The sequence below is a fragment of the Anas acuta genome, chromosome 3 (assembly GCF_963932015.1).
Source record: "Anas acuta chromosome 3, bAnaAcu1.1, whole genome shotgun sequence".
NCBI lineage: Eukaryota > Metazoa > Chordata > Aves > Anseriformes > Anatidae > Anas > Anas acuta.
Window position 1 is genome coordinate 7,925,091 of NC_088981.1, and position 27,814 is coordinate 7,952,904.

The 27,814-nt window shown below is 41.7% G+C and overlaps 1 protein-coding gene and 1 long non-coding RNA gene across 2 annotated transcripts in view; both read left to right on the forward strand.

The window, feature by feature from the left end:
* The window catches only part of COMMD1 (copper metabolism domain containing 1), a 72,846-nt gene that overhangs the window by 16,995 nt on the left and 28,037 nt on the right, over positions 1–27,814 (forward strand). The window contains exon 2 of the mRNA XM_068675557.1: positions 3,747–4,028. Coding sequence (XP_068531658.1) covers positions 3,747–4,028 — 282 coding nt within the window. The remainder of the gene's footprint in view (positions 1–3,746; positions 4,029–27,814) is intronic.
* LOC137853317 (uncharacterized) lies at positions 19,400–27,043 on the forward strand. The gene is made up of 3 exons (XR_011094377.1): positions 19,400–20,829; positions 22,155–22,327; positions 26,023–27,043. It is a non-coding gene; the product is annotated as an uncharacterized lncRNA (long non-coding RNA).

A 27,814-nucleotide genomic window follows, 5' to 3' on the forward strand; every position in this document is an offset into this window, starting at 1 on the left:
ATAGAGCAGATTTCAACACCTCTGAGTCCCGAGGAGTTTTCAGTAATGGTACCAAGGTGTATCTGTTGTTTATTCTGGCAGTGGGATCTTGTTGCTGCAGTGGGAGCTGGACTACAGCTGCTCACTGTCCTGGTGGTGTTCAACACTCATCCTAGGCTCCCAGTTTTTAAAAAGCATGAGAGGGAGGCCTATAATCAGATGCATTTTATCTGCTGTTAGTTATTAACATAGAAGAACCACTCATTTTTTTAACTTTTCAATTAATCCTTAGAAATAGCAATAATATTCACTGTAATTTCTCATTCTGACTGTTATTACATAGGAGCATTGTTAAAAATAATGGAAAAAATTGTAATGCTGTCCAGAATATAACTAGAACTATAATTTTTAGCCAACTTAAATTAAGACATTTCCTTGAGCTTGAAGTCCAGAATTCAGAATGAACAGCCAACATTCATATGAACACTCATAGGAGGACAAATGTGCTTGTTTAAATTGTACAACTGTCTGTACAAGAAAAGACATGGAAGATCAGTGAAGCCCTTAACTGTTCTTTCATTCTTTGTAACTTATATCTGGTTTCCTGTGCCAGAATTAAATGTTTCCAAGCTCGGATGAAGAATATTACAATGAGTTGCTGTTGTTTAGTTGCTTGAAGAACTTTATCGCTGATGGGTTTCCTTGTGAATTTCAAAGAAAATGTCTTCAATAATATCTTTGTGCAGTTATATGCACAAAGTTGATTGCATTCTCTTCCAGTTAAAATTTATATTATTTTCACTTATATATTTTTAAAGTAACTTTTAGATAGTGTTCTTATTTGCAAGCTGAGAGTGATTCTAGTCTGAACGATAGACTATATCAGTGTGTTATTTAAAACACATGCTATATAACGTTTGTTCTGCCAAAATTCGGTATGGTTGTTGCCTTCTGGTTACTAGTTATGTACATCCACAATATTAAGTGATGCGTGTTGCATCTTAATGTGCACCCTTATCTGCAAGAGAAAGAGATGTAAATGATTGCTAATTGTGACACGTGGTTTCCTTCCTCTGTTTGGTGTGATAGCCTTTTGTTAGCAAGCTATATCAGGTGCTTGTGCTGCATGAACGCACACAGGTTAAGTGTAACTCATAGAGAATCTTAACCACTGGTCTGATGATCTTTGCCAAACAGGCGAGCTTAATTGTCCTATAGAAGCCCTAGTAATATTTGTTATCTTCTTCATGCTTAAAACTGCAAGTTTGGTTGTAAGCTTCCTCTTTCAGCTACACTTCAAAGTCAGATTTATATCATGTGTCAAGCACAATAAGGACCTTTGTTTTCTATGAGCTTAGCAAATTATTGCCAGAATTTTTGTTGTGTCTTACAAAAAGAGTTGTGAAGGGGATGAGATTAAAAACCAAACCACCAGTTACATATGTGAAACATTTGAAACTTATAAAAATCAAGAATAGAAAAGGGTTACCTGGTGATTTGATCCACATGTGAATCTTCATTGGAATCACATTTAATTTATTACATCTTTGCTTCTTATAAAGTGCAGAGGACGCACTTTATGTCCTTGGCTTCGGTGTAAGAATAAAACAGGAAACGATTTTTTGCACAGCTAAACTGAGGGGAAACTCCAAAATTCATCTTGGTCTTGACTCTGTGTACACAAGGTGATGGGACTTGAGGTTGGTAGGTCACCCTGTTTCTTCTTCCATTCACATAAACCTCCACAAAATGGTGAAAGGTGGTAGGTGTCGGAGAACATACAAACAGGTCCTCACACAAATTCACCGATACGACAAATATTAAAAGGGAGCATATTTCATGCTGCTGTGGAAGATGGTCCTCTTCGTGAAAGACCTGTGTGTATGAAAGGAATGTGAGTCTAAATAAACAGTTCTTTTAAAACAGAAAGTAAAAGTGCTTTTTTTCGCTTACAAGATAATTAGAGTTGAATGTGCCTCCAGGTAAATATCTTCATGATGAAAAGCAATCAATGCACAGATATCATGAATTGAAAAAGACAGTGACACACTAGACATCTCACGTCTTAAAATAAATTACCAGAGCTCCAATTAAGCTGGAATCCTGATACAGCAGAGCAGTTACTTCTAGTATGGATTGCCACTTATTTTCTTAATCATGTAACAGATGGCAGCCAATCCATCATGAGACTTAGGGAAGGCAGAGCTCCCCTCCTAAACAAAATAGTACAAAACTTTCAGGAGAGAGCTTTTAGCGCTGGATGATAAAAGGCTGGATTGTGTTGCAGATCACAAGCTGCGTGTTGTTTTTTGGAGGGTGGGGGCAGTTCTTTCTGGTTTTAGTTTATATTTTCTCTAGAAAAAACTCAGGTTAAGAAGGATGTGGTGTATTTGAGGAGGTGGTTGTTGGCCTCGCTTGCTTTGACGCAGGAAATCTGCCTCTGTTGTCTGTCACTTGCACGACCTGCAAACTCTGTCCAGGACTAGTTCTTGTGTGGGTTTTTGTTGTTTTTTTTAATCTACTGTTGTATTTCAGTCCACTTGCAATGTGACTAAGACAGTGTGCTTTGCACTTTGGTGACAAACATAGACCATCAGTGGGGAGAAGCAGCAGATCTCGCATTGAGCAGGGAGTCCGAGGCTTTGGGAGCAAGATGGCCGCTTCCCTCAGCGCCATTTGTGGATGAGCGCTAGGCCTCCTTTCGAGCAGCGGTTTTAAAAGGCACAGATGTATTACGTTTTGTCTCGGAAAGTGGTGAAGGTGTTAACCCAGGGGACATTTCAGACCTGAGGGCTTTGTTTCTTCTATGTTTGACACTGGTAACGTGTGGTGTGCAGTAGTAGGAATACAGCGTCAAGGAAAAAGGGTACAAATCCCAAGAATTTTAGCCTCATATTGCCTTGCTCTTCTCTGCATTCCCATGTTCTTGGAGGTGGCATGGATGAGTCGCATCCATTTTGGGTGAGGATAAAACAGAAGCATCTGCTTGAAATTACACCGGGGAAACTTAGTGACAGTTTCCTCCCTTCACATCCTGTCTTCTCCTCCCTTCAGATGCATTTAGCGAACGTTCCCAGTTAGGCCATGCAAATTTAAGGCTGTAAGATTACCGGTTTTGGAAAGATCAGTGAAAAACGTGGATGTCTATTAAATAAAATGGGTTTTGGAAGAATCGTTTCTGTTGCTTTGCCCCTTGCAGCCCTTTTGCAAAACACACAGCATTTACTGTAACAGAGTCCACTGATGCTTCAGAAGAAGCTTCAGCTGCATTTTTAACACTTCGAGATTTTTACAATTACAGTTGATACAATTACATTTTTACAATTGCTTTCCCATAGAACAGACCATCAGGACAGCAGTATTGTACTGGATGCCTGACCCAGCTACCCAGTACAAACCAGTTGGTATGCCTGGGACGTACTGGGGAAAAGGGCCAAGCTGACAGTGAAAAGCTTCCTTGCTATCCTGTGCTGCATTTCCAAAGGCATTCCCGGCTTCATCCCTACTGTTAGAGATCCCATACCATACCATAACATACCATAGCTGTCCTGGGGCAGAAGCGTGAGATAAGTAGTGTAGTCAAAATGAGTTGTAATAGGAATTGTCAGGTTATTTCCATAACTGAGTTTTGTTTGCACTATCCCTTTAAAATCTGATATTTGCAAAATCTTAAAGATACAACCTTTTGGTGGACTGTTCAGCTTAGAGTTTTTAAAAAGTACTTCTGAGCAAGCTTTTCCCTTTTTCTCTTCCATTTTTTCCTGCAGTCAATTGCTTCAGCAGACATGGATTTGAATCAGCTGGAGGCTTTTCTCACTGCCCAAACCAAAAAACAAGGTGGCATCACATCTGATCAAGCTGCAGTCCTCGCAAAATTTTGGAAGAACCACCGAGTAAAGATCCACGAGAGCCTGGTAAATCAAAGCCGTTGGGATAATGTCTTGAAAAACATGAACTGGAGAGTGGATCTGAAGTCACAGTCAAGACACATCGATCAGATAAACACTCCAGTTGCAATAGTAGAAATGGAACTGGGAAAAAATGGTCAGGTAAGCTTGATTTTGTAAATTATGTAAACCTGATTTAGATAAGTATGCGTTGAGACACTTCACATTGCTGAATTTACTGCATCCAAATCAAATCAGTACTTTCTTTTTTAACCTTAATGTACTTGAACTTGTGGTCCCTCTTTGGATGTAGAGATATATTCTGTGTGATTAATGCAATTTTTGCTGATGTGTGTGCTGAGAACTCTGTACTTCAAGCTTGGAAAATCTCAAAACATTGAAATTGAACATAAAATCAGCCATACTAGCAATCATATTAAAATTATATTTGTATTCCATGCATTGCAAGTTTTTTTTTTCCTTTTATTTTTCTTTAACTAATCAAATAACAAAATTGGGTAATATCCGCAAAGTAGAAACTGAAAAAGAGCAGAGAAAAAAAAAGTTCGCATCATAAATGATCAAGTGTTCTTTGCATTTTAGGACAAATGGGGAGAAAAACTCCCCTTTATTTTATATAGTACCTATTTTTATCTTACAAGTAAATCTTTATTACTGGTTGCATTATGCAGTCTGGTCTTAAATGCCTGAAAGAGAGAGCGCTCTATCAGTGCTCTGCATTTCTTTTTAAATTCAGTGTGACCATGCAACTAAAGGCATGGCTTCCCATGTTGAAGTTTAGTTTATTCTTCCTCTTCAATGTGTTCATGTGAATCATAGTAATTAATCTCGTAACTGTAGGTACTGCATGCCACACTATGAGCATAGTAAGGGTTTTGAAATTAATAGTTAATGCTGATTAAGTTTCTTTTGATTCTGTAATATTTTGATAGCTTATAGCAAAACAGTACCCGTATTAGGCAAGCAGAGTATCTGCATGCAGACTCAATGACTTAACTGGAACTGTGTGGCTCTACCAAAGCCAGAATGAAAGCAAAAGTAAACTGGGATCCTGCTGAGGTGGTATATGTAGTCAAAAGTAATTTTTTTGTTCTCTTTCCTCTGTCTTTGAAAGCTTATCCTTCTTAAGTGATGATCCACCTCCACCTTCCCCCAGTGTGTCTCTGCAGTGACCAACAACACAGTAATGGTGTACATTTTTAGTTTTTTCCCAGCCTCAAGAAAAGTGGAATTTTCTGCTCAGCATCTTGAGAAACAATTATATTCCATTAGTAACAAATCAAAAAGGGGGGAAAAAAAGGTTATGTGAGTACATTAGTGAGCAAGTGTGAAAAATACCCATGTATATTTAAAAACAAAGAACCAAACCAAAACAAAAAAATACCACCTAGACTCAGAACCACAGCTGTATTTCTTCAATGAATTATGTAGGTAGTGACTCGTGTTTTGAGACTGTTTCCCCCAGTAATGCCTTATTATACTAACATCAAACAGCAAGTACATTTGTAATTCTTCCACTCTGTGCAGAGAAAGGGGATGTGAAGATGAAGCAAGAATAGATGCTTCTGAGACCTTGTTGTTTCTCGTAAAAAAAAAAAAAAGCCCTATGACAAAACCAGAAAGAACTATTTTAGCAGTGTGGTTTCGTATTTCAAACGTACCAGGAAAAGCAGTTGTGTGAATGTGTTTTGTGAACAACCAATGGATGTAACTTTTACCTCCTTGGCTGAAGACAGGGCAGTAGCGAGCTGTCAGTAAGCCTGACATTTGGTGCAAATAGGGGTATTAGAGACTGGTATTTACAGAAATAATCATGGAATAATTAGGGTTATTACCACTCGAGTCAAAATTTTTTTATGTATATATATTTTTTTTTTAAGGAGCTGTTGTTTTGCATAACCTTTAGCTTAGGGTTAAACAGATTTCTCTGATGAAGACCTTTCAGCAGGCTGCACTGTCGCATGACGGGCTGAGACAGGGCAGTTGGGGGACCCTCAGGACTGAAAATAGCAGCAAGTGGTTTGCGAGGTCAGTTCGTCCAGCTCTCAGCCTCTTCCCATGTGTGCCTGGGACTCCTGGGAGGATGGAAGTGGAGACCACTACTATAGGGTGAACAGGTTGTTCTTGCATGCTGGATCCAGCCCCCAGATTTGAAACTTCTTGTCAGGTTTTATAGCCTTTTTACGTACTCCTGATCGTTAGCATATTTATATCTGTTCTAAATACCAAGTTTCGTAGCACATCAAAAATATATATACTGCTGCCTTTCTGAAACTTGACAGAGAGAACGTCTTTTCTGAAAGGTAAAAACTGCCAGTCATAAATAAAATTTGAAGATCTCTTGGATTTGTAGAAGAAAGCTGGCTGATAATTCAGAAAACAGTATTCTGAATAGACAGTTTTCATTTGGACACTTGATAACAGGGGCGTATACAAGTGCATTGATGTGTAGTGAATTGGCATTAATATTTCATATGTTTCAACAGAAGCAAAGAAGTGTTCGGTATAAAATGTACCTTTCCAGACTTTAAAGTCACTCTGATTCTTCTTGGTGCCTCTGTCTGGACTGACACTTTGGGGAGGCTTTGCTCCTCCTGCTTCAATAAGTAACCTTGCTTTCTGCTTGCCACCTCTGAACTTTAATCAGTCAACTGTTCTGCGATGGAAAGAAAGAATGTATATGTAAGACCTAATATGGCTAGAAAGGGGCAGTTTTAAGTGACTGGTTCATAAATAGACTAAGTTTACATTAAGGATGTCAAATCTTGTGAATGTTTTCTGGTGGAACAGAATTTTTTTCAGTTTATAGCTCATATGAATTAACTTTTACCATCCTTTAGAAGAAAACTGAACCGTTAGTGCACTTAAAGACACTTCTGCTGAGAAACATTCAGTAATACCGGTGCTCCAAAATTTGGGGAGTCTTTTTTTGATGTGTAGCTTGCAGTTTGAAGCCTTCTTTGGTGAAGATTTTAGAGTGACATTTAAAGTCTCCTTTATATTGGTTATATATTCTGTATATGTCCTGGTTAAAAGGAGATGAATGTGCTCGCCGTGATGAATGCTCTACTTTGAAAGCTCCTTTTCTTTAACAATCCGACTAAAAGAAATCCTTAAATAGTTGCACTTTAGCCTGCATTTTCCTTTATCACTCCGTGATATTTGGTACCCATCACTGCCAGTCATTTCTTTCCATCACAGCCCATCTGATTTTTGCACAATGATTTTAGCCATCTCCATCTCTGTACCTTGCTGACTTTTTTTTTAAAAAAAAAAAACAACAAAAAACACTTCCATAGCTCCCTGCCCCCTTCTTTACGTCCTTTCAATCTTGCTCTCCCTCCCTGACTGTTTCTGTATGAAATTTCAACCGGACACGAATCTGCTGGGAGGGATGGAGAGGGGAGCAGGCGAGCCACCCTTCTTGTGTCCTTCCTGCCCTGCTGGATTAGCGCTGCTCCGTACATTGCACCTTGGCTGCCGCACCACATCAGGTTCCTGCAGTGATTTCAGTTTCAGTTGCTCCCTTTCAAGTCACAGATTTATATCTGACCTTGTCATTGATAGGAGAAAAAAAAAAAAAGGTTTGGTTTTTCACTTTGGCTTGGTATAAAGGTGTATTTAAATTTGTTTTACAGACTTTGCCATGTTAGATGTGCCCTTGGGACTGTTTTCTTCCCACTGGTATTCTGCTCTGATTTGTTGGCAGTCTTTGTTGTTGGCCATGTACAAATGGAAATCAATAGCAATAGGAATATTTTACCCAGCAATTGTCACTCATCACGTATACCTGTCACTTAGGCCCCCTGGCTAAGCAGACTGGCACCGAAGCAGACTGCTTGGACCAGAAATGCTGGAGCTGCTCTGCTGATGCTTCTCTGACAGTCATATGCTCTACAGAAAACCAGAGAGCAGCGTAAATGTTTTCTGATTCTCAAAAGAGACAGAAAGCTTTAGGTAACGCTGAAGACAGCACAGCTGAGGGCAAAAACGCTGCAAGCAAACAGTGCATTTGAGTGCTGTATTGTCACGAGCAATAGACCTGGTCAGCGTGAAGACTCTGAGAGACAGATTTTTAAGGAGGTCATGATTTTTCCATTCTCTCCTTTCCGAGCTTTAAAGGGCTGGACAAAAGAATTAAATTTGACTTCCTTGCAACATTATATATTTTGCAGTTTCATATCTGAGAGTGACCAAGTGATAGATTAGCGTGATTATTGCTCTTGGCTTTTACAGTTGGATTTATTCACAGAGTGGGTATTCTCACATTCCTTTCTTTTCAGTGCTGGAATTACTGGTGGTCCACATAGTATTACTGTTACTGGAGTTTTCTAGGAAGTCAAGCACATTTTATGAGCAAATAGCATTTTCTGTGCTACTTTGACATCAAGCTTGGTATTATGCTGCAGGATTCTTCCCAGAAAGACTTGAGGAAATAGCATCAGGATTACAGATTAGAGGTTTTTTCCATCAATATCTTGTATCAATGACAACATGAGGATTTACTTTTTTTTTTTCCCCAAAGCATTGTATATCTCTTCTGTTTCCTGATTTTAAAACAGTTGTATCTATCTGACAGAGGTGTCATAAAACTTAGCTGATGGTGTGCATGAATACTGCTGGTGAGTGTGACTGTACAACCACAGCATGTTATGAAATTGGAACAATTTCTTGCAAACTGAAGGGCAAAGAGCAGTCTCTGATCCCATACCATTTCTCTGAAGTATGAAGTTTCCTCATTATTGAACAGGCCAACATTAATAACGGATTTTGTTAAATAGAAAATCTATTAATATTTTCAGTGTCATTTCCCGTTCTCACCAGTGAGATAAATGCTTTCTGATTAAAGGACTCAGATGAACTAATCCTTTGCTAGTGCGAGAACTTAGCAGATGCTGAAAAAGTAACTGACTCAGGATTTATCTGAGGTATATCAAATCTGCTCTCTGCTAATGGCTGGGTCCAAACTCTAATAATTCAGAGAAGTAGAGAATTCAAATGACCATAGACAATTGTCATTATCTATTGCTGTTATGTGGGAGATGAGATGCTGGTAGATTTTTGAAGGTGAAAAATTATGCTCTGAAGCTTGAAATTTGATCAACTTTTAGTTTGTATGACTACGAAGACTTTTTTTGCTGCTTGGGGAAAGAATGAGGTAGGTCCCAAACAACACTTTTGGGACAGCAGAGCTGTTTCTGGCTTGTTACTCGTGTATTCCATGGAAGTTGCAATGAAAATTTGCATCAACTGTGCTATAAACAAGTGGTAAGCTGAATTCATACACATTCACCAATATTAAAACTGAACATGCTTTCACAGTGTAATAAAAAATCTTAGGATTTAGCTTCTCCAAATCTCATTACCTTGCCAGGATTACAGACTGAATGCTGCTGAGGATCTGCTGGCGTTGAGCATGTTTTTGTAAGCAGGAGTCTGTGAAAGACTTGGTTTGCTCAGGTTGTGCTTATCTCCAGCAATAGCTTTTTCTGCTGAAGCAAGATCAGATTAGGAAGAAGTCATGAGTAAACTCATGCTGTGGGGAAGGAGGGATTGTGTCTGCGCTGGCTTTTTGTCCCTGGACACGAGGTGGAAGCACTGCAGGTCAGGCTGCTTCGTAGCTGCTGCTGGAAATAACTTAAGGCGGTGGACTTGCAGTCCTTTCTGTGTAGGGTGTGTTCTGAGAAGACAGATCACCTTTTGTAGGACACCAGAAGAGATGCGTGCTGAGATAAAAACGCAGCTCTAGATACCCTCGCTGCGAAACAAGGGCAGTGTGTGTGGCCCACAAAGAGGGGAAGGAAGAGCAGCCACCAAACCATTTCTCCTTTCCAGCCTTAGCCTCTTTAATCTCTGTAGTGGTTAATGTTATTGGAGCCTTGTTCCTGCCAGAAGTGGGGAAGCGCAGAGTCTGAATCGATCACTTGAACCGCACCGGGCTCGATATTTTTATATGATTAAAAACCACGAAATCCGGTAAGTAGAAGTTAGTGGAAAAAAACAAAAAAAAAAACAAAAAAAAAACACAACACCTTTGCGACCAGGACAAATGTAATCACTCGAGCTGTAGTTCACCTTGGGAATGCAGGGGCTGGAGGGAACAGTTACATAACGCCTTACGGCAAAAAGCAAATAAAAACCATAAAGGGCAACGGGTCACCTGGCACGGAGAAAACTGGAGCACAGTTGGCTTACTGAACTCGGTTGTTTCTTAATCCTCTGCGGGGTACCCTCTGTGGTCCTTTGCTTCATCAGTCTGATTTCTGTCACCTCTTCCTGAAAGCAAAGTGAAATTTGGTGAATGAGAAATAAGAATTAAATTGAGGTAGTAGTTAAATAGCTATCCAGCTTTTATACTGTATATATTTGACCGTATTTTGGGGTGTACTTCATCTGTTCATCCTGTGTGAAGCAAGCAATGTTCCTAACATCGAGTAACTCTTGATATATTTTACAATTAGTGGTGCTTACAGTTTTGATCCTCATTTATTGGTGCTGTGTATACGTGTGCCCACTCACATACATTGCTCGTCAGCTATTCTTACTCTGGAACTGGATTTGCTGAGGGACTTAAATAAAACCCTTTAAGTGAGACAGAAATATTGTTGACAGCAGCCAAGTTTAGGATATTCTGGATTCATTGAAGGTTACCTGTATGAAGGTAGGTGTTACAGTAGTGACGCATATTTATTGTGTTTCAACCTTGAAGTACTTTACCTTGGAATACGAAGTATGATGAGTCTGGGAAGGGGGCAGCTGGATTCAATAGATGTGGCTGTTGAAAAATGTTTTCAGCAAACTCATTTTACCACTCAGCTACACCTTCTTGTGGAATTGGTGCTAAATGTTTATGTTAAGTGAGAAGGACTTGCCTTGCTCTCATCCTCCCTGTTCTCTCCCCATCTGCTCATGGCTTTTCTGCAAATCCTCACCCTGTCTGTCTGCCAGCTACGTTCTGCCAGACCAGGTAGGTCCTCCTTTGGCACCGTGCCCTCAGCTTACAGCCCTTGACTCTCAGTTTTGCTCTGTACCAAAAGCATTGCTGTGACCTTGCAACCTTTTATTTGCTGTTCCTGCAGGGCTGGTGTAGGTTACCTTATGGCATTGGATGCTTTGAGATCTTCAGGACTCAACCAAGGTTCATGGGGTCGTACGGTTATGAAAGTCCCGCTCTGAGCAGAAGGCAGGGCTGTGGACTTCTAGAAAACCCTGCCAACTAGTGTTTTGGAGTCTGTGATTGCCAAAATAACGTAACTGTGAAATTGGATAAAGTCACTGGAGTCAGACATGGAGTTGGAATCTATGCTACGACCTTCCTGAGTATCTTTGGGTTGAAACAGAAGGTTTAGTGCTCTTTAATTCCGTCTCTGTATGCATTTTGGTTCCTTCTCTGTTCTCGGAACCTCGCATGAAAGTTTGAGCCAGTGTTTCTGTTGCTTTTGTACTTCATGCATACAACAAGGGTTCCTGTGTCAGTAATGAGCACAGTGCATGGCTGTGAGCTTCCTTGGTGTTTCCTCAGCGCTTTGTGTTAATTCAGAGACCATAAATTGCATCCCCCCCATCACCAAATGTCTTGTTTGGTTTGAGGCAGGTTGGCAGAGCAGCTTAAGCACGAATCTTGGACCACTGCTGTCATGTAAGTAATAGCAGGTGTCTCCTCTGTCCCTGCAATACCCCTTCCTTCGCTACAGGACACAGAGCTGAACAGAGACTGATTGCAAATACACAAGTTAAAGCACAAAATGGCAGCGTGCAGACAGGCACCATGTGGCTGCATGACCAATGCTTGGCCTGTGCCATTGATTCTTGGCTTACTTTTTAGCTTACAGTGCAAAAACGGTGTCTGTCACCTGTTGTGGTCCAGAGAGACCATTTGCTGGTTTAAGAGGAACCAGGGGTGGCTATATGGAGGTCAATAATTAGGTTTGGCACTGCCCACCTTTTATAGAACAAGCAGCTTTGGGTTGAACAACAAAAAAAAAGCTTTGGGTTTTGTAGAACAAGCAGTTTTGGGGTGAACATGTCCTGTGATGCAGCTTCTTTTTTGAAGGGAAACATGGTCAAAGGACCAAAATTTGTGATCTCCGCTAGCTTGTTCTTAATCAAAGTCAAAAGTTTTCCTTGACACACACCAGAAAATAAAAAATAAAATAAAAAAAAAAAAAAAAGGAAAGGAAATATAGAAAGGGGACTGGATTTTTTTTTTTTTTTCTGGATGGCCTTTATACAGCAAAGCAACAGGCTTCTTTGTGCCTTAGCGTGTTGTGTTCAGTGTTGCTGGCCATCTGCACTCTTCAGAGCACTCGGATGTCAACATCAGCAAGTGATTTGTTCTTAGAAAACTCAGCAAAAAAAGGAGTTGTTATGAACGTAAGTGCCCATTGCATTGGCTGACAAAGCGTCTTGTTTTTACAGGCCTAGCCTGGCCAAGTACATTTAAAATTGTTGTTTTTGCCAGTTGGCCAGCTATCCCACTCTTGACAGTATGCCACATTGCTGCTGAAAGGCTCTTTGGAGATCCTTCCAGGTTTGTCATGGTCTCTCTTGAGATCCCTGAACATCAGTGTACGGAGATGTAAATAAGAACAAATTCTTCATTTATTTTAATTAGGAAGAGCTGCTGCAGGAGAAAGTATCGGAAGATAGAAAATTGGAAAGCTGGCATGTAATTGGGGTGAAATACTTGTAATTCATACCCTGCTTTGCTGCTTAATCCTTTGAATTATTTTTATTCTGTTTATACACATAGACACACGTACACTCTTTAAAAAAAAAACTGGAGTCCAGCTTTGGCTGTGCAAGAATTAATCCAACAAAAAGAAAGAAGTGCACAACAGCAAAGCAAAATCGCTCCAACTGTACAACTAAACTTGCTGAGCTTCTCTGAATGCTTTAGTTTTTTGAGGGAAGAGAGAGCCTGTGTCATTTCTTCTGAGCAGCTTGTATGTTATCTGCCAGCAGCTTTGCTTTTTCACCTTTACTCACAACTTGAATCGCCACGTGGCGAGGCCTTCTATGAATAAACGAGGCAGCATAAGGCATGGGCGGCAGGAGAATGCGATTCGTAGGCAGTTCTCACAGCACAATCTTTTTGTTGAGGAGATATTTATCTTCTAATTTCTCACAAGCTGTGGCTTTCTGTCCCTTTAGTGCCTCTAGTCATCTGTCTTGTCCTAGTTAGAAATGGAGGAAAAAAAAAAGATAAACATCACTGCTATTTTCTTTTTTTTTTTTTCCTTATCCTTCCCATTATAAAATTGCTAACTGAAGGATTTGAGTTACAGCTGCTGGAAATTGGTGGTATACAAAGCTGTCCTTGCCAATCAGTAACTGAGCATCGATGCTGCAGTATTGGGGGCTCCCCATACAGAAATGTGGTTAATCAACACGTGAAATGCTTGGAAAACTAGTGCCGTGTCTCTATAAAAGCAAATTCTCATTTCTTCTGCAGATGTTGTTACTGCTATCCGTGCATAATGCTAATGGCGATGCCTAGGTTATCCTAGATGCCAGGAAAAAATTAAAAAAATGAACTTTGGGAGAGGCTTTTGCCCCTTCCCAAGGGAGTGGATTCAAGCTGCAGGAAGCAAGGCTCTTTTTGCAGACACCGACTTCCACCTCGTATAGGTCAGGTTTTTTAGCAGATGACTGGTGGGAGTCTGCACAGAAGAAGCTCCAATGTTTGTCTGCATTTGCAAATTCACTTACCTCATTTCTGTGTGCGTATTAAATAGATTTGTCTTTGTGTACCTGAGTACTCTGGCTTCTGCTGCACCTTGCTAATAACACTGACCAAAAGGAAGCAAGTAAAGAGAACTACCACTGGGAAACACATGCCAACCTCAGGTACTTTTGAGTTAGTTTTTTCTTGCAGCGTCATGGACTTGGCATTCCTTGACCTTGTTACCTGTTCTCACCATTGTGTTAACCCCACTAGTTACGCATTTACAGAGTTGAAAGTGAAACAGTTGAGTGAGTCCAGCTCAAATTAAAATATTTTGTTCCCTCCCCATCCTTTTCTTTTTTCCCTAAAACTATTTTTAGTGAGCATCAATTTGCTGAGAGGTCACGGTAAGAGCACAACTGAGCAAAAGAAATTGAGAACTCTGCCATCTTTTAAAAAAATGTTCTTTTAAACTCATGTGTTCAAAGGATCAACTATTTTAAATACTTGCTAGCATTCTCTTGAACATGAAAAGTACATCAGCTTGCTTTGAGCACAAAGGACACCTTCCAGTAGTGCCAGCCTTTCTTCAAAGAGTGCAGGTGTCTTATAGAAAATGAGAGACATGGCCAGCGGGCATGTTTGGTGTTGCAAACTTGATCTGAAGAAGTGTGGAAAAGGTGTCGGGGTTGGAAATTATCTGAAATGGTACCTGGAGGTGGGAACCTGATGGGATTGCAATAGCAATGGAATCGTGATATTTCAGATAACAGCATTAGTTTACTTTGTTTCTAGGGTATTTCTCACTTCATTGCATTCACGATGCTCATTAAGTATTTCAATCCTATTTATTGTTGTCCAATTATATTCTCCACTTATTTCCTCCAGTGCTGGGGGTAAGCATGGTGAGCTGATCCACAGAGTGTGCTGAGTTGTGCCATGATCCTAAAGCATGGAAGCAGCAAGGAGCAGAGCTGAATAGCCATGCAACTCTTAACTCAGCAGTCACAGCTTTAACAAACGTATATTTTTTTCATACAGTGGTTACAAGCTGGTTGCTCCCAACAATTGCATCATCAAAATAGCTTTCCCTGTTCCCTTGTGTGCCTCTGTTCATTTTTTTTCTCCTTTTTGCTTGTTTCAAGAATACTACTGGGGCAGTGTGCTAAAGCACGGGTCTGCCTGCATTTCCCTGAAAGAAAACGGTTGGGAGGACCTCACTGGGGCTGCTTTGGGTTAAAATATTCTTCTTTACTGCTTCAAAAGTTCTGGAAATGACTGCTTTGAGCATAATTCCAAGAACAAGTCCTCTTCAATCAGAAAGAGATGCTCATTTTAACTTAAAAAAGATACTAAAGAACCCTTTGATTAGGAAAGCTCTGTAAGCTGTAATTTGGCAGAGACGTTGACACAACTTTTTTTCTGCCCTCCTTTCAAATTGTGAGTTGCAAAACTCCACAAAGATAATCAGACATGCAAATCTTGGATATATTTTTAGTTCAACTCACTGATGTATATTCATTAATATGTTAATAAGACAATGAAAGCATAATTTAAATGTCATTTGCTTAATTTGGTTAATAAATGCTGGAACTACAGGCCCACTTTTACAAGTAAAAAGTTCTCTTAAGCCACAATGATCGTCTAAAACCTCCTTTTAGTGACAGAATTGCTTTTTTACCCTGACCATGCTCAACCAAAGGATGTGAATTCTCGTCCTTCTCGTATCGGTGGTCACATTCCTGACAATTTAATTGCAATAAACTGCACCAAGGGAAAGTTACTGAAGATTGTGGCATTGTAATTTGAGTAGCCAAACAATACTAGGTGGAGTTAGATGGGCAGATCCAAATGGAAAGAGCAAAGTTTCCTCACGTTCAGACATGGCTTGGCTCCACCAATGCAAAGCAGTGGTCCTCTCTCCCTCCAGTTAGTTTGCGCTGGCCTAACCAAATGAGATACTGGCAAATTACTGCTGGAATTAAAATAAATCCTCTGACAGCTTCTGAACCTTCATTGAATATGCAGGGCTGCTCTAATAACTGTTTCTTTCAGCCTGTGAAGTGATATTTGAATGCTTACAGGCAGTAAACTTCGAGTCAAATTGATTCCATTTCTATTGAATCACTCTCAAAAGTGGAGCTGTGCTTTAAGTGCTATTATTAAAAAAAAAAAATCTTCCCATTTAACCTGTAAATATGCCACGGGACTTGAGAAAATTAGTTTGATAATGACTTTTTTTTTTTTAAGGGTTCAGCCTGGAAGGCAGCATCTTAAAAGAAGTCAGCATTGAGGAGCCTCTAATGGATCGAGTTATGCTAGCCCGACTTATTTGGTCTGAAGTAATGAGGCATGACAGATCATGAGTGCAACGCATCATTTTCAAACCAATAACCCCTTTCAGAAAATTACATTTCTGCTCTAAGCAGTCATTTTGAATTATCTACAGCTAACTTTAAGCTGCCTGCTTTTATGGAAATGGAGCGCTTGCGTTTCCCAATAAGTATCAGCGCGGTGCTTCGAGGCTGCTATCAAGTACGACTGCCTGGGAAAAGCTCGAGCCTGATCAAACTTAATTACACTGGAACCTGTGTCTGCCTACAAATATCTTGATTATATAATGAGAACAAACGTGACACATGGCAGAACTGGCTTTTGTGGTACCTGCTGCTGTGAGGACTTGAAGAAGAGCTGTTGGTTCATGTGCCGTCTCTTACTTGGGGTGCAGGCACTGGCACCAGCGTCTTCTGGTATCGTTTCTCTTACTGTGTCTTTCCATAGTAGGAGAAAAGATAATGAGTGAATCCAGTAGACTTCCATGTTTACTAAAATGCCCTTTTATTTTTTCTTCTCGCTGTGGTCTTCAGGTCTGTGGGCCTGAAGTTTGGCGAGGTAGGTCCCACCCAGGCTCTGAAATGAATCGTGATTAAATGGTGGCTTGACAGCAACCCTCTGGATGAACAGTGTGGGTAAAAAACAAAACAAAACAAACTTGCTGCTTTGTTCAGCTCGGAGCAGCTGGGCAAGCTGCTGGTTCAGCCCTCGTTTTCTAGGAAACAGGACCAGAGGAGAGAGGCAGCTCCTCCCTTTACTCTGGGGGAAAAGTACTCGAGTGGATGTCATCAAACTCTGTCTGCTGGAGCAGCGCTGGCTGCTAGGTGACAGCGACCTGCCTGGGTTAAATTGCAACTCTCAGGGTAAGATGAATGCGAGATATAAGTGAAAGGACAAATAAAGCCTCTTTAAACATGTGGCTTTTTAAAAGCTGCATTAAACAAGCATCGAGTTTCAGAGCAGAGGCATTTACAAGTTTAAGCATGCCAGACACAACCTGTGACAGGTCTGGCACTGATAAGCAGTGATCCAAGAGCGCCGAAATGCCATAATTAACTGGATATTGTTTGTGACCTAGCTGCTTTGGGTCGTAACACTTTCCTCTGCAAACACATTGAACTGAGCTTAGGGGACGCCAGGGAAGAGTAAACAGGAGGAAGACAATTCCCCCAGCTGAGAACAAGGCTCTGAACCACGACGGACAAACAGATCGCTCGCAAGGACCTAAAGCTGCTGTCTCCAGCGGGGGGAGAGGAGGCTTTGGGCACTGCTTCTCTTAGCCTTGCAGTTTTGGAAGAGGGCTTTTGCAGCTAAAGGTGAGTTAGATGTTTGTGGCAGTAGCTTTTGCTGCATAAGCGGCTGCCGTCCACAACAGGTTGAGAGCAAGAGCGTGATGCTGTGCCCCAAGACCAGGGGCTGACCTCAGGATTTTCCCTTTTTTGTGCATTTCTTGCAACCATGTGCTTGCAGAGCAATGTGCAGAGCTCTCCACCAGCTCTCCCAGCACCCCGGGGAGATCCCAACCCACACCTCGCTCTCAGGGCAGCACGCAGAGCTGCAGGACAGAGGCTGAGTGCTGCCAGCATGCTTAGATGCAAACCGGGCCAAAGAATTCAGCTCTCAACCACGGGCTTGGGTGCGACTTCCAGTGCTTATGGTGCTCCCAGTCAGTCTGGCTGGTGTCTCCCATCCGAAGCGGATGTGCTTTCCAGCAGCCCCCCGTCTGCTGCACCATCAGGCTTTGTCCTTCAGGCAGGGAGCTGTCAGCAGGGCTCGTCCTTTGTCATCTCACTGCCTTCCCCGTCTGGCGTGCCCGGCTTGGATGTGGTTCCTCTGCGCGCTCCTTTTACGCCCTTGGCTTGGCTCTGGCTGTGTGTTTGTTTTCTCTCCCCCGTGGTCTCTGTTTCATTCACTGCCCGGAATAATAAGGGGCTTGTTGAAAGGGTGCTGTTAAGCAGTTTGTCGTCTTCATTCATTCCCACTTATTTATTGAGCATTCTTTTCCAGTGTGCTTTGAATGCAAATTTCTTCGTGGTTTATTTTAATATTTATTACTGCGGAGGTTATACAAACCATCTCACTGTCATAAAACCCCCATAAATACTTACCAGTTAGGATGGTGTTACAATTCCCCTTTCAGAGATGCAGAAAACATAAATAGAAGGATTTCCACTAATTTTGGCGCCCTGTTTGAGAAATGAGAAACGCTCAGCCTCAGTTTCCAGGCCCCTCAGCCTGGATAGCATAGCCAGAGATGGATAGCACGAGACCCTTTTTTTTCTTCCTGCAGTTTCCCATCAGCTTTGCTGTGCACCTTCCAGCTCCTGCACTGAATGAGCCTGGCCGCGCCGCAGATCAGAGCCTGCCTCGCCACACAGCCCCGATTCATCGCCGAATGCCGTGGTTTGGTGGAAAAAAATAGGGTTGGATCCCACAGTGACAGCCCGCGTTGTGTATGCAGAAGGGCAGGAGGTTATCTGAGGTTGCCTGGCAACTCCAGCTCCAGCATCTTCTGTATTTTAAAAATTTTGGTTTGCAGTGCTTGTGTTCCTCGAATATAGTTGACCCTCTTTAAAAAAGAGGGTTTTCTTAAGGGTGCGTGCAGAAAATCCTTGCTTGGATTTCCTGTATGTACACAAGAACCTCTGGGCAAACAAGTTTACTTAATGGAGCCATGCAAATAAAGGCAGAACATTTGTGATATTCATGAACCACTGGAGAAAATATTCCTGGGTTTCTTTCAGCCAAACATCCGGGATGGAGATCTAGAAGAGCACGTTAATGCATCCCTGTCAAAAACCTGGCTTTTAGTGCTTTGCTCTTCTTTCCCTGTTGTTAGAGCATAAGTAAAATGCCACTTTTATCTCGAGTGGTTTGCCTTAGAGACTTGTGCTCTTTGTGAGTGCTTCATCCTTTCCCTAACATCATTTTTTTTTTTTTTTTTTTTTTTCCCAAATGAGGAAGGGCTAAGCAATGCCACTTTATATATAGTGAAATGTAATCGTGATTATATTGGGTCCTGTCTCGTCGGTGAAGTAAATCTACAGCTTAAACAGAGGAGTAGGTAAACACAGAGAGAAGTCTAAATTACAGCAGTGCAGTGGGGTGCCTGTAATATACCAGTGCTTGCTGAAACCAGAGGCTGCCCAGCTACAGTCCACGTGGGGTAGGTGCTGCCACTTTTCTTCTTGGCTGAAATGAGTATTTTGCCAGGCTGGGAAGCGAGGCTGAAAGCATGTTATAAGACAATTGGCCTCGGACTGTGTTTGTACAAGGAGGTGTGTGTTGTTTTCAGTAGGATAGAAAGGTAGCTGTGTTTGGAACGGCTGCTGAAGGTTGGTCAAGGTGTGGCACGCAGGATTAGCTGCGAGGACACACTGCTGCTTTTCTGAAAGATACTTTTATTATTATCTTTTGCTTTGTCAGAGTTGCAGAGCCCAGCAGGTCCCAGGTCAAAGCTGCCCGTGCTCCACCTGGCAGGATGGGGACTCTCCCGGAGAATGCGTGAGTGTGCAAGCTGTCTCCGCTTGTGGGGTCTCTGCATTATTGCAGAGGCCAAGGGAAGCAGTGTGTTCCTGCTCTGTGTGTGCATTTTCTTATTATTATTTATTTTAAAGCAGCATATGAAGTCTTCCTTTGAAACTGCACGAAACCCCATGTCTGTGTGTTTTTTTTTTCTGCTGATTTAGTGGAGTGAAGTGCACGACCAAAGGAGAGCTTTAAAAACTAGGCTGGAGCCTATAGGAATTTCTTGGCACCCACATACTCCAGTATACTCTAAACAATAAGCTTTATTGGGTAGGTTTACATATCTGAGCTGTATAATTTTGTTCGTAGTGATGCTTATACTGAGAATCAGCATTGAGGAAGACACGAGCAGAACCCAGGCTTGTTACCCCAGAGGTTTGATGAGCAGTAGTGCTGGGGTTGGGCAGAGGGCAGCATAAAAGTGAGCATGTTTGCATTGCAAGCAAGCTGTAATAAAATTGCTTTCACGAAGGTATGCAAAACACTGTTAAAATTGTACTCCAAAATGTACATATGGTGCTGCACGCTGTGGCTCTGACATGTGGCCGTAAAGCATGTGAGGATGCTGGTTTCTTCTTTATGATGTTTTTTCTCCCTTCGGACTAATGGATCATGTGGCAATCTCAGCTTCAAACAGGATGCCATTAAGGGGTTTTTAATAGGTTTACCAAGAGAATCAATTGTGCATTCGTTGGATGAAGTCTTTGGGCATCTCATTAAATGTTAGCTAACCGATGCATCATAATATCTTTTTTTTTTTCTCCCTCTGTACTTCATCTGTCATCTGTTTATAGCCTGTAAAAGTCTTCCTCTTTTGCCCTCTAATTCTAGTTAATAAAAATGACTTATTGGAAGATAAATTCTGAGGACTGAAGATCAACATATGAACAAACGGGCCCATTTACTTAGAGAAGACTAGCTCTGTATGTTGCACACTGAAATAGATTTTATTTTTTCCTTTCCCCGGTGGTTAACATAATTCACAGTACGAGCATTGTTCGTGTGAAGCGCCTGCTCAGCATCCTGTTGACACTTGATGATATTTTTGACAGAGACAAGGGTTGGGTCAGCAGAGCGGACGGAACACGATTTTTTGTGCTGAAACCAAAAATGTTCAAATCTCTTACACTTAATAGTATGAAGACGTGATTTGTCTGTCGTTTCTTTCTCCCCTGCTCAAGCACGTCTTTCCTTCTCAAGCTTGCTGTTGAGACTTTAGACTTGGCTGGTGCTAACTAGAGGCAAACCAAGTGGAAAGGTGGGTGGTGAGGAGAAGATTTGGCCTTTCTGGATCAAAGTGAAGCACATCACCGATACAGTCTGTACTTCTGGATAAGCAGGAGGACTTCTCAGGTCCGTGGAGGACGTGTATTTGGATATTGAAGTGATAGCTTAATAACCCAAACAGAAAAGGTACGTCTTCTACAATTAGGGGTGCTCCATTGCCAAAACGCTGCCTTCATGTGCAGCAAGTGCTGCACGGCAGGGTTAGATCTGTGTGCTCATGGGAGGAAAATGTTACGCTTTGCAAAGTTAATGGAATGCCCCTGTAATAAATTCAGACTGTTTTGTTTCAAGTGCAGTCTTCTATTTGCATAAAAGCCTGGCTGTAACAGGCCCTTCTGGATTTTCCTGCCCTTCGTTTTGCTTTGTCTACCTTCTCACCTCTGAATTTTTCACTCTGACCTGAGAACATGGCACTATGATGTGCTGGGTGCTCTTGTAACTCACCCCATCAGAACCATACCTGCTCATTGGCATGAGAACTTTTCTGGTTTTCTGGAAACCTGCGTGGAAATGATCGGTCGCTGGTCACACTCAAGGCTGTGACTCGCTGCACATGGGTTTGCCAGGAACAAGTTATCAGCTGCTGGCACCCCTGCAGATTTGCAGGGTGGACGAGGAAATAGCCAGAGATAACCAGGGAGCATTTCTTCTGACCTTCCTGCAAGGCTAGGGAAATCTAGCAATTTCAATGGAAATCCAAGCCACTAGAAATAAAGGCAGAGGTGTGTTTGACACGCGTGAATGCCAAAGCTATCAGCGTTCACCTTTGTTTGTTTGTATTTGTTTCGTATCAAAACCATCAGATGCAGTTAGTAACTTTGATGTGGGGAGTAGTTTGTGGCATAGGATGGGGTCTGGTGTTTCCGTTTTGGGGATGGAGATGGAGGCAACGTGACTCTCAGCAGTTGCTTATGATAATTACATTTTGCAGGGAGATTTGTCGTAGCACCTCTTCCCTGTTAAAAAGCTCTCCTCTCTTTTTGTTTGTCTCCCTCCTCATAGGTGTACAAGGAAATGGAAATCCTTCGTTTCTTTTTAGATGTGGAAGAGAGAGGGAATTTAGTCCCATATGTCATGCTTGTGAACAGCCAGCTCCAGTCCTAGCCTTACAAAGACAGTGTCATGTGGTGTATCTGTGAATCTGCAAAGATTTTTTTTTTTCCTCTAGCGTATTTGATTTTTTTCCGTTGCAGGTGGTTTAAACCTGTGTGCGATGCTCCCCCTTTCTACTAATTTGGAGGTCAGGGAATGTTTTTAAAAAGCAAAGCAAAACAAAAAGGACACGAGGGAGTGGGAAGGGGAAAGTACATGCCGTTCTTAGAGTGGCAAATTACTGGTGTAAGTTGCATCACCCTGCAATTGTTTCGTTCCCATAGACTATGAACCCAACTTAATGAGGTTTTCTGAGTGCTAATTGAAATAATGGAAATAACTATATTTCTTTCCCCCAGTGGCAAGATCTTGCCTCTTGCAAAGGAAGACAATCCTTCAGGCACTTGCCTCCCCTTTCTTTTTCCAGCCAAGGAAACTGGAATTTAAAAGGAAGCCTCAGAGCCTGTCTTGTTCGAAACACCTCCAGCTCTCTGGATTGCTGTCATTGTCATTGCAGCAGCCTTGCAGTCAGGTACCATGGTGATCTCAAACCCTGTCACACTGCCTGCACGTACTTGTCAAATAATTTTTTATAAGTGTTAGATTGCATCGATTCCAAGATGATTAAACAACAGACGTGTATAATTCCCACTGCGTTGTCATGCTATTTATCTTAGAAGAAATCCATCTTTAATGATTTGCTTAGTGCTTATCAGTGCTTGTTATATTTTTCCTGCTTTAGCTTGAAGGAGGACGACTTTTAACAGGCATAGGAACCTGTCTGTGTAAAACCATTGCTCACTGAAATAGAAAGGGATCCTGCCTTTTAGAAATTATTTTCAAATGGTTACTGATGAGGAACACTTTTGTACTTCTACTCTGAAAGTAGAAATACAAAATTGTGGAATCATTAAGGTGGAAAAGACACAGTAAAAATTACACAGCATTGTCCCATCTTCACGAGTTTCTCTCAGTTGTTCAGGAAGCAATTCTTAGTGGTTTTGTTCTAAAAAAAACCCAAAAATTCCTAAAACACAGAAAAATGCATTGCATATAACTGCTTGTACGAGGCTCTGGGGGCTGGAGGAGGGAGAGCTGCATTGTATTTCTTCAGGGTTTGCTGGAAAGGGGGAAAAGACCTCTGTCTGGCTATCTTGCGTAACTCAAGGAGGCTCTGCTGGAAACTTGCTCCAACTGGTATTGTTTACAAGCTGGCCATGATGGTCCTGATTCAGCAGGTACGTGATTCGGGTGGCTCATCCTCTCTCTAAACCAGCAGTTCTGTAATTACTAGTTCTTCCTGGCCTGAAGCGTAATTTGTTTTCAACAAGCAAAATAAGCTAAGAATTTATTTTGGGGGCTATTAAGTTTGGTAAACTCAACAAATGAGTTAATGAAAACCTGAACTGCAGAAGCATACCATAATTCTGCTCTTTCTGTTTTTTTTCCTTCTGTTTCACGGGTCACATAAGGACCAAGTGGCAAGAAGCTCTAAAAACTAACTGCATACCAGGAAGTTGGGATTAAAAAAAAAAAAAGATAAAACCACCAAACCACAAAAGAAAATCTGTTGAGTGGGATAGCTTTCTTCTGGGAGAACTCTAAGAATATAAACATCAAAACACAGAAAATAAGATTCTGCAGTATCTAAATAGCTCGTCATGTTGGCATGACAAAGGCTAATCCTCAGTATCTAAAGTAAAAGGGATCTTTTATTGATTTTGAGGGAGGTTACTTGTTTCTAATCTCAGGATTTAAGATTCAAAATAGTTTTGTTTCTTTTTTTCTTTTTTTTTTCCTTCAAAAAGAAGGCCACAGGCATGTCACCATGGGTTTGATGAAGGTAATTCTGCTGAATTTCAGCAGAAAGGACCCTGTTTTGCTGTGGCCTTATGAGGAGCTTAAAAGAGTGAAGCTAAATAATATTAGCAATAGTCAGATTTATAACTTAAGAGTGATATAAAAATAATAATAAACCAGCTGCCAGAAATGCAAAGAACGGCCTGAATAGAGCAACACATGGAAGATACAGTGCGCCGTCATCCAAAACACTTTTCTCCAGTGCCATTGGAGGAAGACCTGTAGAGTTCAGCCCTCTGTTGTGTTGGCTTCAGTGAAATCACCGTGCTGATTACAATATGAAGAACTAAGCATTTCAAATGACAAAATAGCTGCTGACATCATGGCGAAATAGCCTCACGCGGAGCAGTATCTAGATGTTGGCAGCTCTTCTGAGTCACCCTCCCGTTGAGCTCTGCCAGAGCTTGCCATGCCTACCTGGGTCAAGCTTCCTGGAGCAAAGCCCTTGGTTGTGTTGGTTTTTTTTTTTTGTTCACCCAAAGCTCTGTCTTTAAGGCTGCTTTTTCTAAAAGAGTAGAGATAGCTCTAGCTGATGGGGCGCAGGTCCATTTTTGCCAATGGCTTGTAATTCGCTGAGGAGACGTAGGTGAAATCTGGCAGTATCAGTTGCGCAGAGATGTTGTAGCAGGAATTCTAGAAATGTTGCCCCAATACGTTTGCTCCAAGAAGACTTCAATTCTGACTTTGCAATGCTCTTTTTCCCTAGTCTTATTACACCTCTTTTTCTATGACCCAAGGGCTTGTGATAGTGTCTAAAAACACGGGTTACCGTGAAATCAATGGAAATGCTTGGTTTTAGTTTTTTTCCTCCCACCTGAAGGACATTTTTTTTTTCTTGCTTTTGGATCCTGATACACTTGCAGACCTTCTGGATGTTCCTTATAGGTTGTTCATAATGAGAATGGGTTTGTGGGGCTTGTATCCTGGGTGACAGAGGTACCCTTGGCCTGATGGACCAAGGCCTAATGGGCCATGTGATTGAAACAGTGAAGAAACCAACCTCAAAAAAAAATAATCTTATCAAATTCCTCCATAAAGTGCAAGGTGACAGCTGGGACGATTCATTGCCTTTGACAACCAAAGTCTTTGGCAAACAAAATTGCTTCTGACCTGTGTGGGTTGAGTTTCGTCTCAGTAGGTTCCTTGTGTCATCAATGGAGGGAGAGGCTTCTCCAGGGCATGACTCAGGGTGGATTCAGAGGGAAAATGTAGCCTGACAAAGTCTGGTTGCCTACCGTAAGCACCTCAGCAACTGGAACATGACGTGAATACTCCTCAGAGGCATTCATTCTCCAAATATTTGTAAAATACTGCTGGTTCTTCACCAGGCATCTCAGAAAGCCACCTTCCAAGTTCAAAGGATGCAGTAAAGAGAAGTTTTTGTGATACTGACACATACCTTTGCTCTTTGTCCTTTGAGAAGATGACCATTTGTCATCTTTTCCTATCTCGCCTCTGCTCAACCCTGACTCTCCCCAAACACGTACACACTTAGGCTTCAAGTGGCAGCATTTTCCTGCTCCTTTCTGGTAGGTTACACTATATATAGTCTTTTCTTTAGCTTGCGGTAAGAAGGGGGTTGAAAGGAAGTGTGTGCTATGAAAGGAATTTTTAGTGAGGTGTTTTTTTGTCTTGTGTCATCTCACTGGTATTGTAGTAGCTGTGCTTGTAACATCATCCTTAAATAAAAGCTGAGAGTTTGCTGGTTGTTACCCTCTGGTGTTGGAGGAGTCCTGTTTCTTTCCTTTGGTTTGGCTTTTATATTTGATTACTCAAAACAAGATGGAAATTCAAGATGAGCCCTATTTTGTGATGAAGATTGCACATTTATAGTAAGAGAAATAATGGAAAGATAAGATGCTTTTCTGTTTATAAAAAAAAACAAACAAGAGTTGGCTGAAGAATTTGTTCCTCTAATGGTCCATATGAAACAAAACCTTTGCTGTTGCCAACAAAATGTTTCTGTGCGTCTGCAAGTAGTTTTCTAAACCTGCAGGCAGAGATGTGAGTGCTTCTGCAAAAACAATTAGGTCTCTTTAATTTTGGTTTTGTTTGGAATTGTGTCAGTCAAAAAGAGGAAGATTTTAGTCAAGGCTATCAGAACTCGGTAACTTTACAGAAAGATATTTTACCTTAATAGCAAATCAGAGAACGTGTGTCATGCACTTGATTATGGGGTGATTTGTAATCCAAAATATACAATAATGCATGCAAAATATGCAAACCACGTAGCAGCTAATATGTTGGTAAGGGAACAACTCTTGCTGGGTTTCGTTTTGGGGCTTTCAGTTTAAGGAGCTGCTTTGTCAAATCCTGCCCTGCAAACGATACCGGTTTTTAAAGACTTTTCACATTTTCACATTTCAGTGCTGCCAACCGTGCTGGGAAGATTGCTGCCAGGAAAACCTGTGCTGACGTCCAGCTCCCACCGCCACAGCTTTGTTTTCAACCCAGGTGTTCAGAGAGAAGCTGTAGCCTTGAATTTAACTGTGCCTTCCAAAAAAAATCCAATTATCTGCGTTGTCGTGCTGTGCGTGTATTTGCATAGCCGAAGAAAAACCCCAAACAGAAAAAGGTGGTGAGGTAATGGGCGATAGCTGCACAGCAGAGCCATGTGAGGATGAGCAAAGCAAATTCTTCACGTCTGGCACTGGGACAGGGGACAATTACAGTTTGCTGGTGGCATCCCCGGTGGTTGGCTTTTAAAGCTTCATTTTTTGTTTCTGCTCTCCCCACTGTGCAGAAAGCTTTGTTTTTTGTAGTGTTTCTGGGGAATCACAAGCAAGTAAGGTTAAATTCTTTCAGGACAAGTTCATTGCATCTGACCTGGGAGAAGGAATCTTTTTGTGCTTATCTCCAAAGTGCATTTTAAATGAAAACGGAAGAAAAACAACAAGCAATGAAGGAGACAGCGTTATTTCTGTCATTTGATATTCTGCCTACTGTCACACAGGCACATGCAGTAATTTATCACTGCTTTTGCAGTTGAGTAATGTTAGTTGAATGCCCAGAGTAAAGCGTTTATAAATCAACTCTGCAAAATGGCTTTTCTTTTTTTTTTTTTTTTTTTTTGTAATGTGTTTTCTTACATGTGGTTATGCTGGGTTTGGCAGGGTCACTGGTGGGCATTCATTTCAGAAGACATGGGTGTGCATGCGTGCGCAAAGCCTGGGAGGGAAAATAAGAGTTTTTCCCTTTTGTTGCAGCATTTGTGCAGTGGTGGGTCAGATGGCACTCTCTCCTCTCGGTTCCTTACAGCAGGGAAGGAGGTGTTTTTGCTCCGAAGCTCAGCTGCTCTCACGTTGGCTTGCCAGGTGCCTCGTGAAGGAGGCGTAGCGGTGAGGAGGATCTGCTGAAGGACTGGAACAGTGTCTCCTTTATTTGTGGTATTTAAATTTAGTCCTTTTTGGCCTTGATACATGAAAAACACAGGCTCGATCTCTAAAACTTAGTTTGCCTTACGGTGACCTGAATAAATAAAGCATTCAGCTCGCTCACGTGGGAAGGATTGGGTCTTCTATTGTTCTCTTGGCATTGAATCGAAGTCCTTGTTACAGCGCCCGATTGTAAAGTCACATCTCCCAAGAAAGACGTTTTTGTCTGGTGAAGTGCAGAGGGCTCAAGCGTTGCGAGCAATCCGCTCCTGCCAGCTGGGCAGCAGTTGTGGACACTTGGTTTTCAACATTTCGCATTCAGGACTAGGCTGGTATCTGGTCAGGGCTATTTCCAGCAACCGCTCGCTGAGTTAACTCTCAGAGTGCCTGTGCTGGTTTACAAATGGCTTCTTGGAAAATGGTTTGGGTCGGGGTGTGTTTGCCCAGAGAGAGGGCTTGTTTTGCCAAGGCTTCCTTTCCTCTCGAACAATTAATGTCTGTCTGCTGGGATGAGGTTTTCTGAGACTCCCTGGCTTGGGTTGCAGGGAGGTGCAAGGAGATTTGCTCAGCTCCTGGTTATGTGCGGGTGGAGTTGTCCTTCCCATTTCTTCAGGTGGAGATGACAACACCAAATAGCACCCCAATCCTAAATCAGATAGCACCTAACCAATCCTAAATCCTAAAACATTGTTTTTCATGCCGTTATCTCAAAAATGGCGTGGCAGGGGTTTTATTAGCAATTAGGCGCTCTGCTTTGAAGTCTCGCAGCCCTTTGATTTACGAGC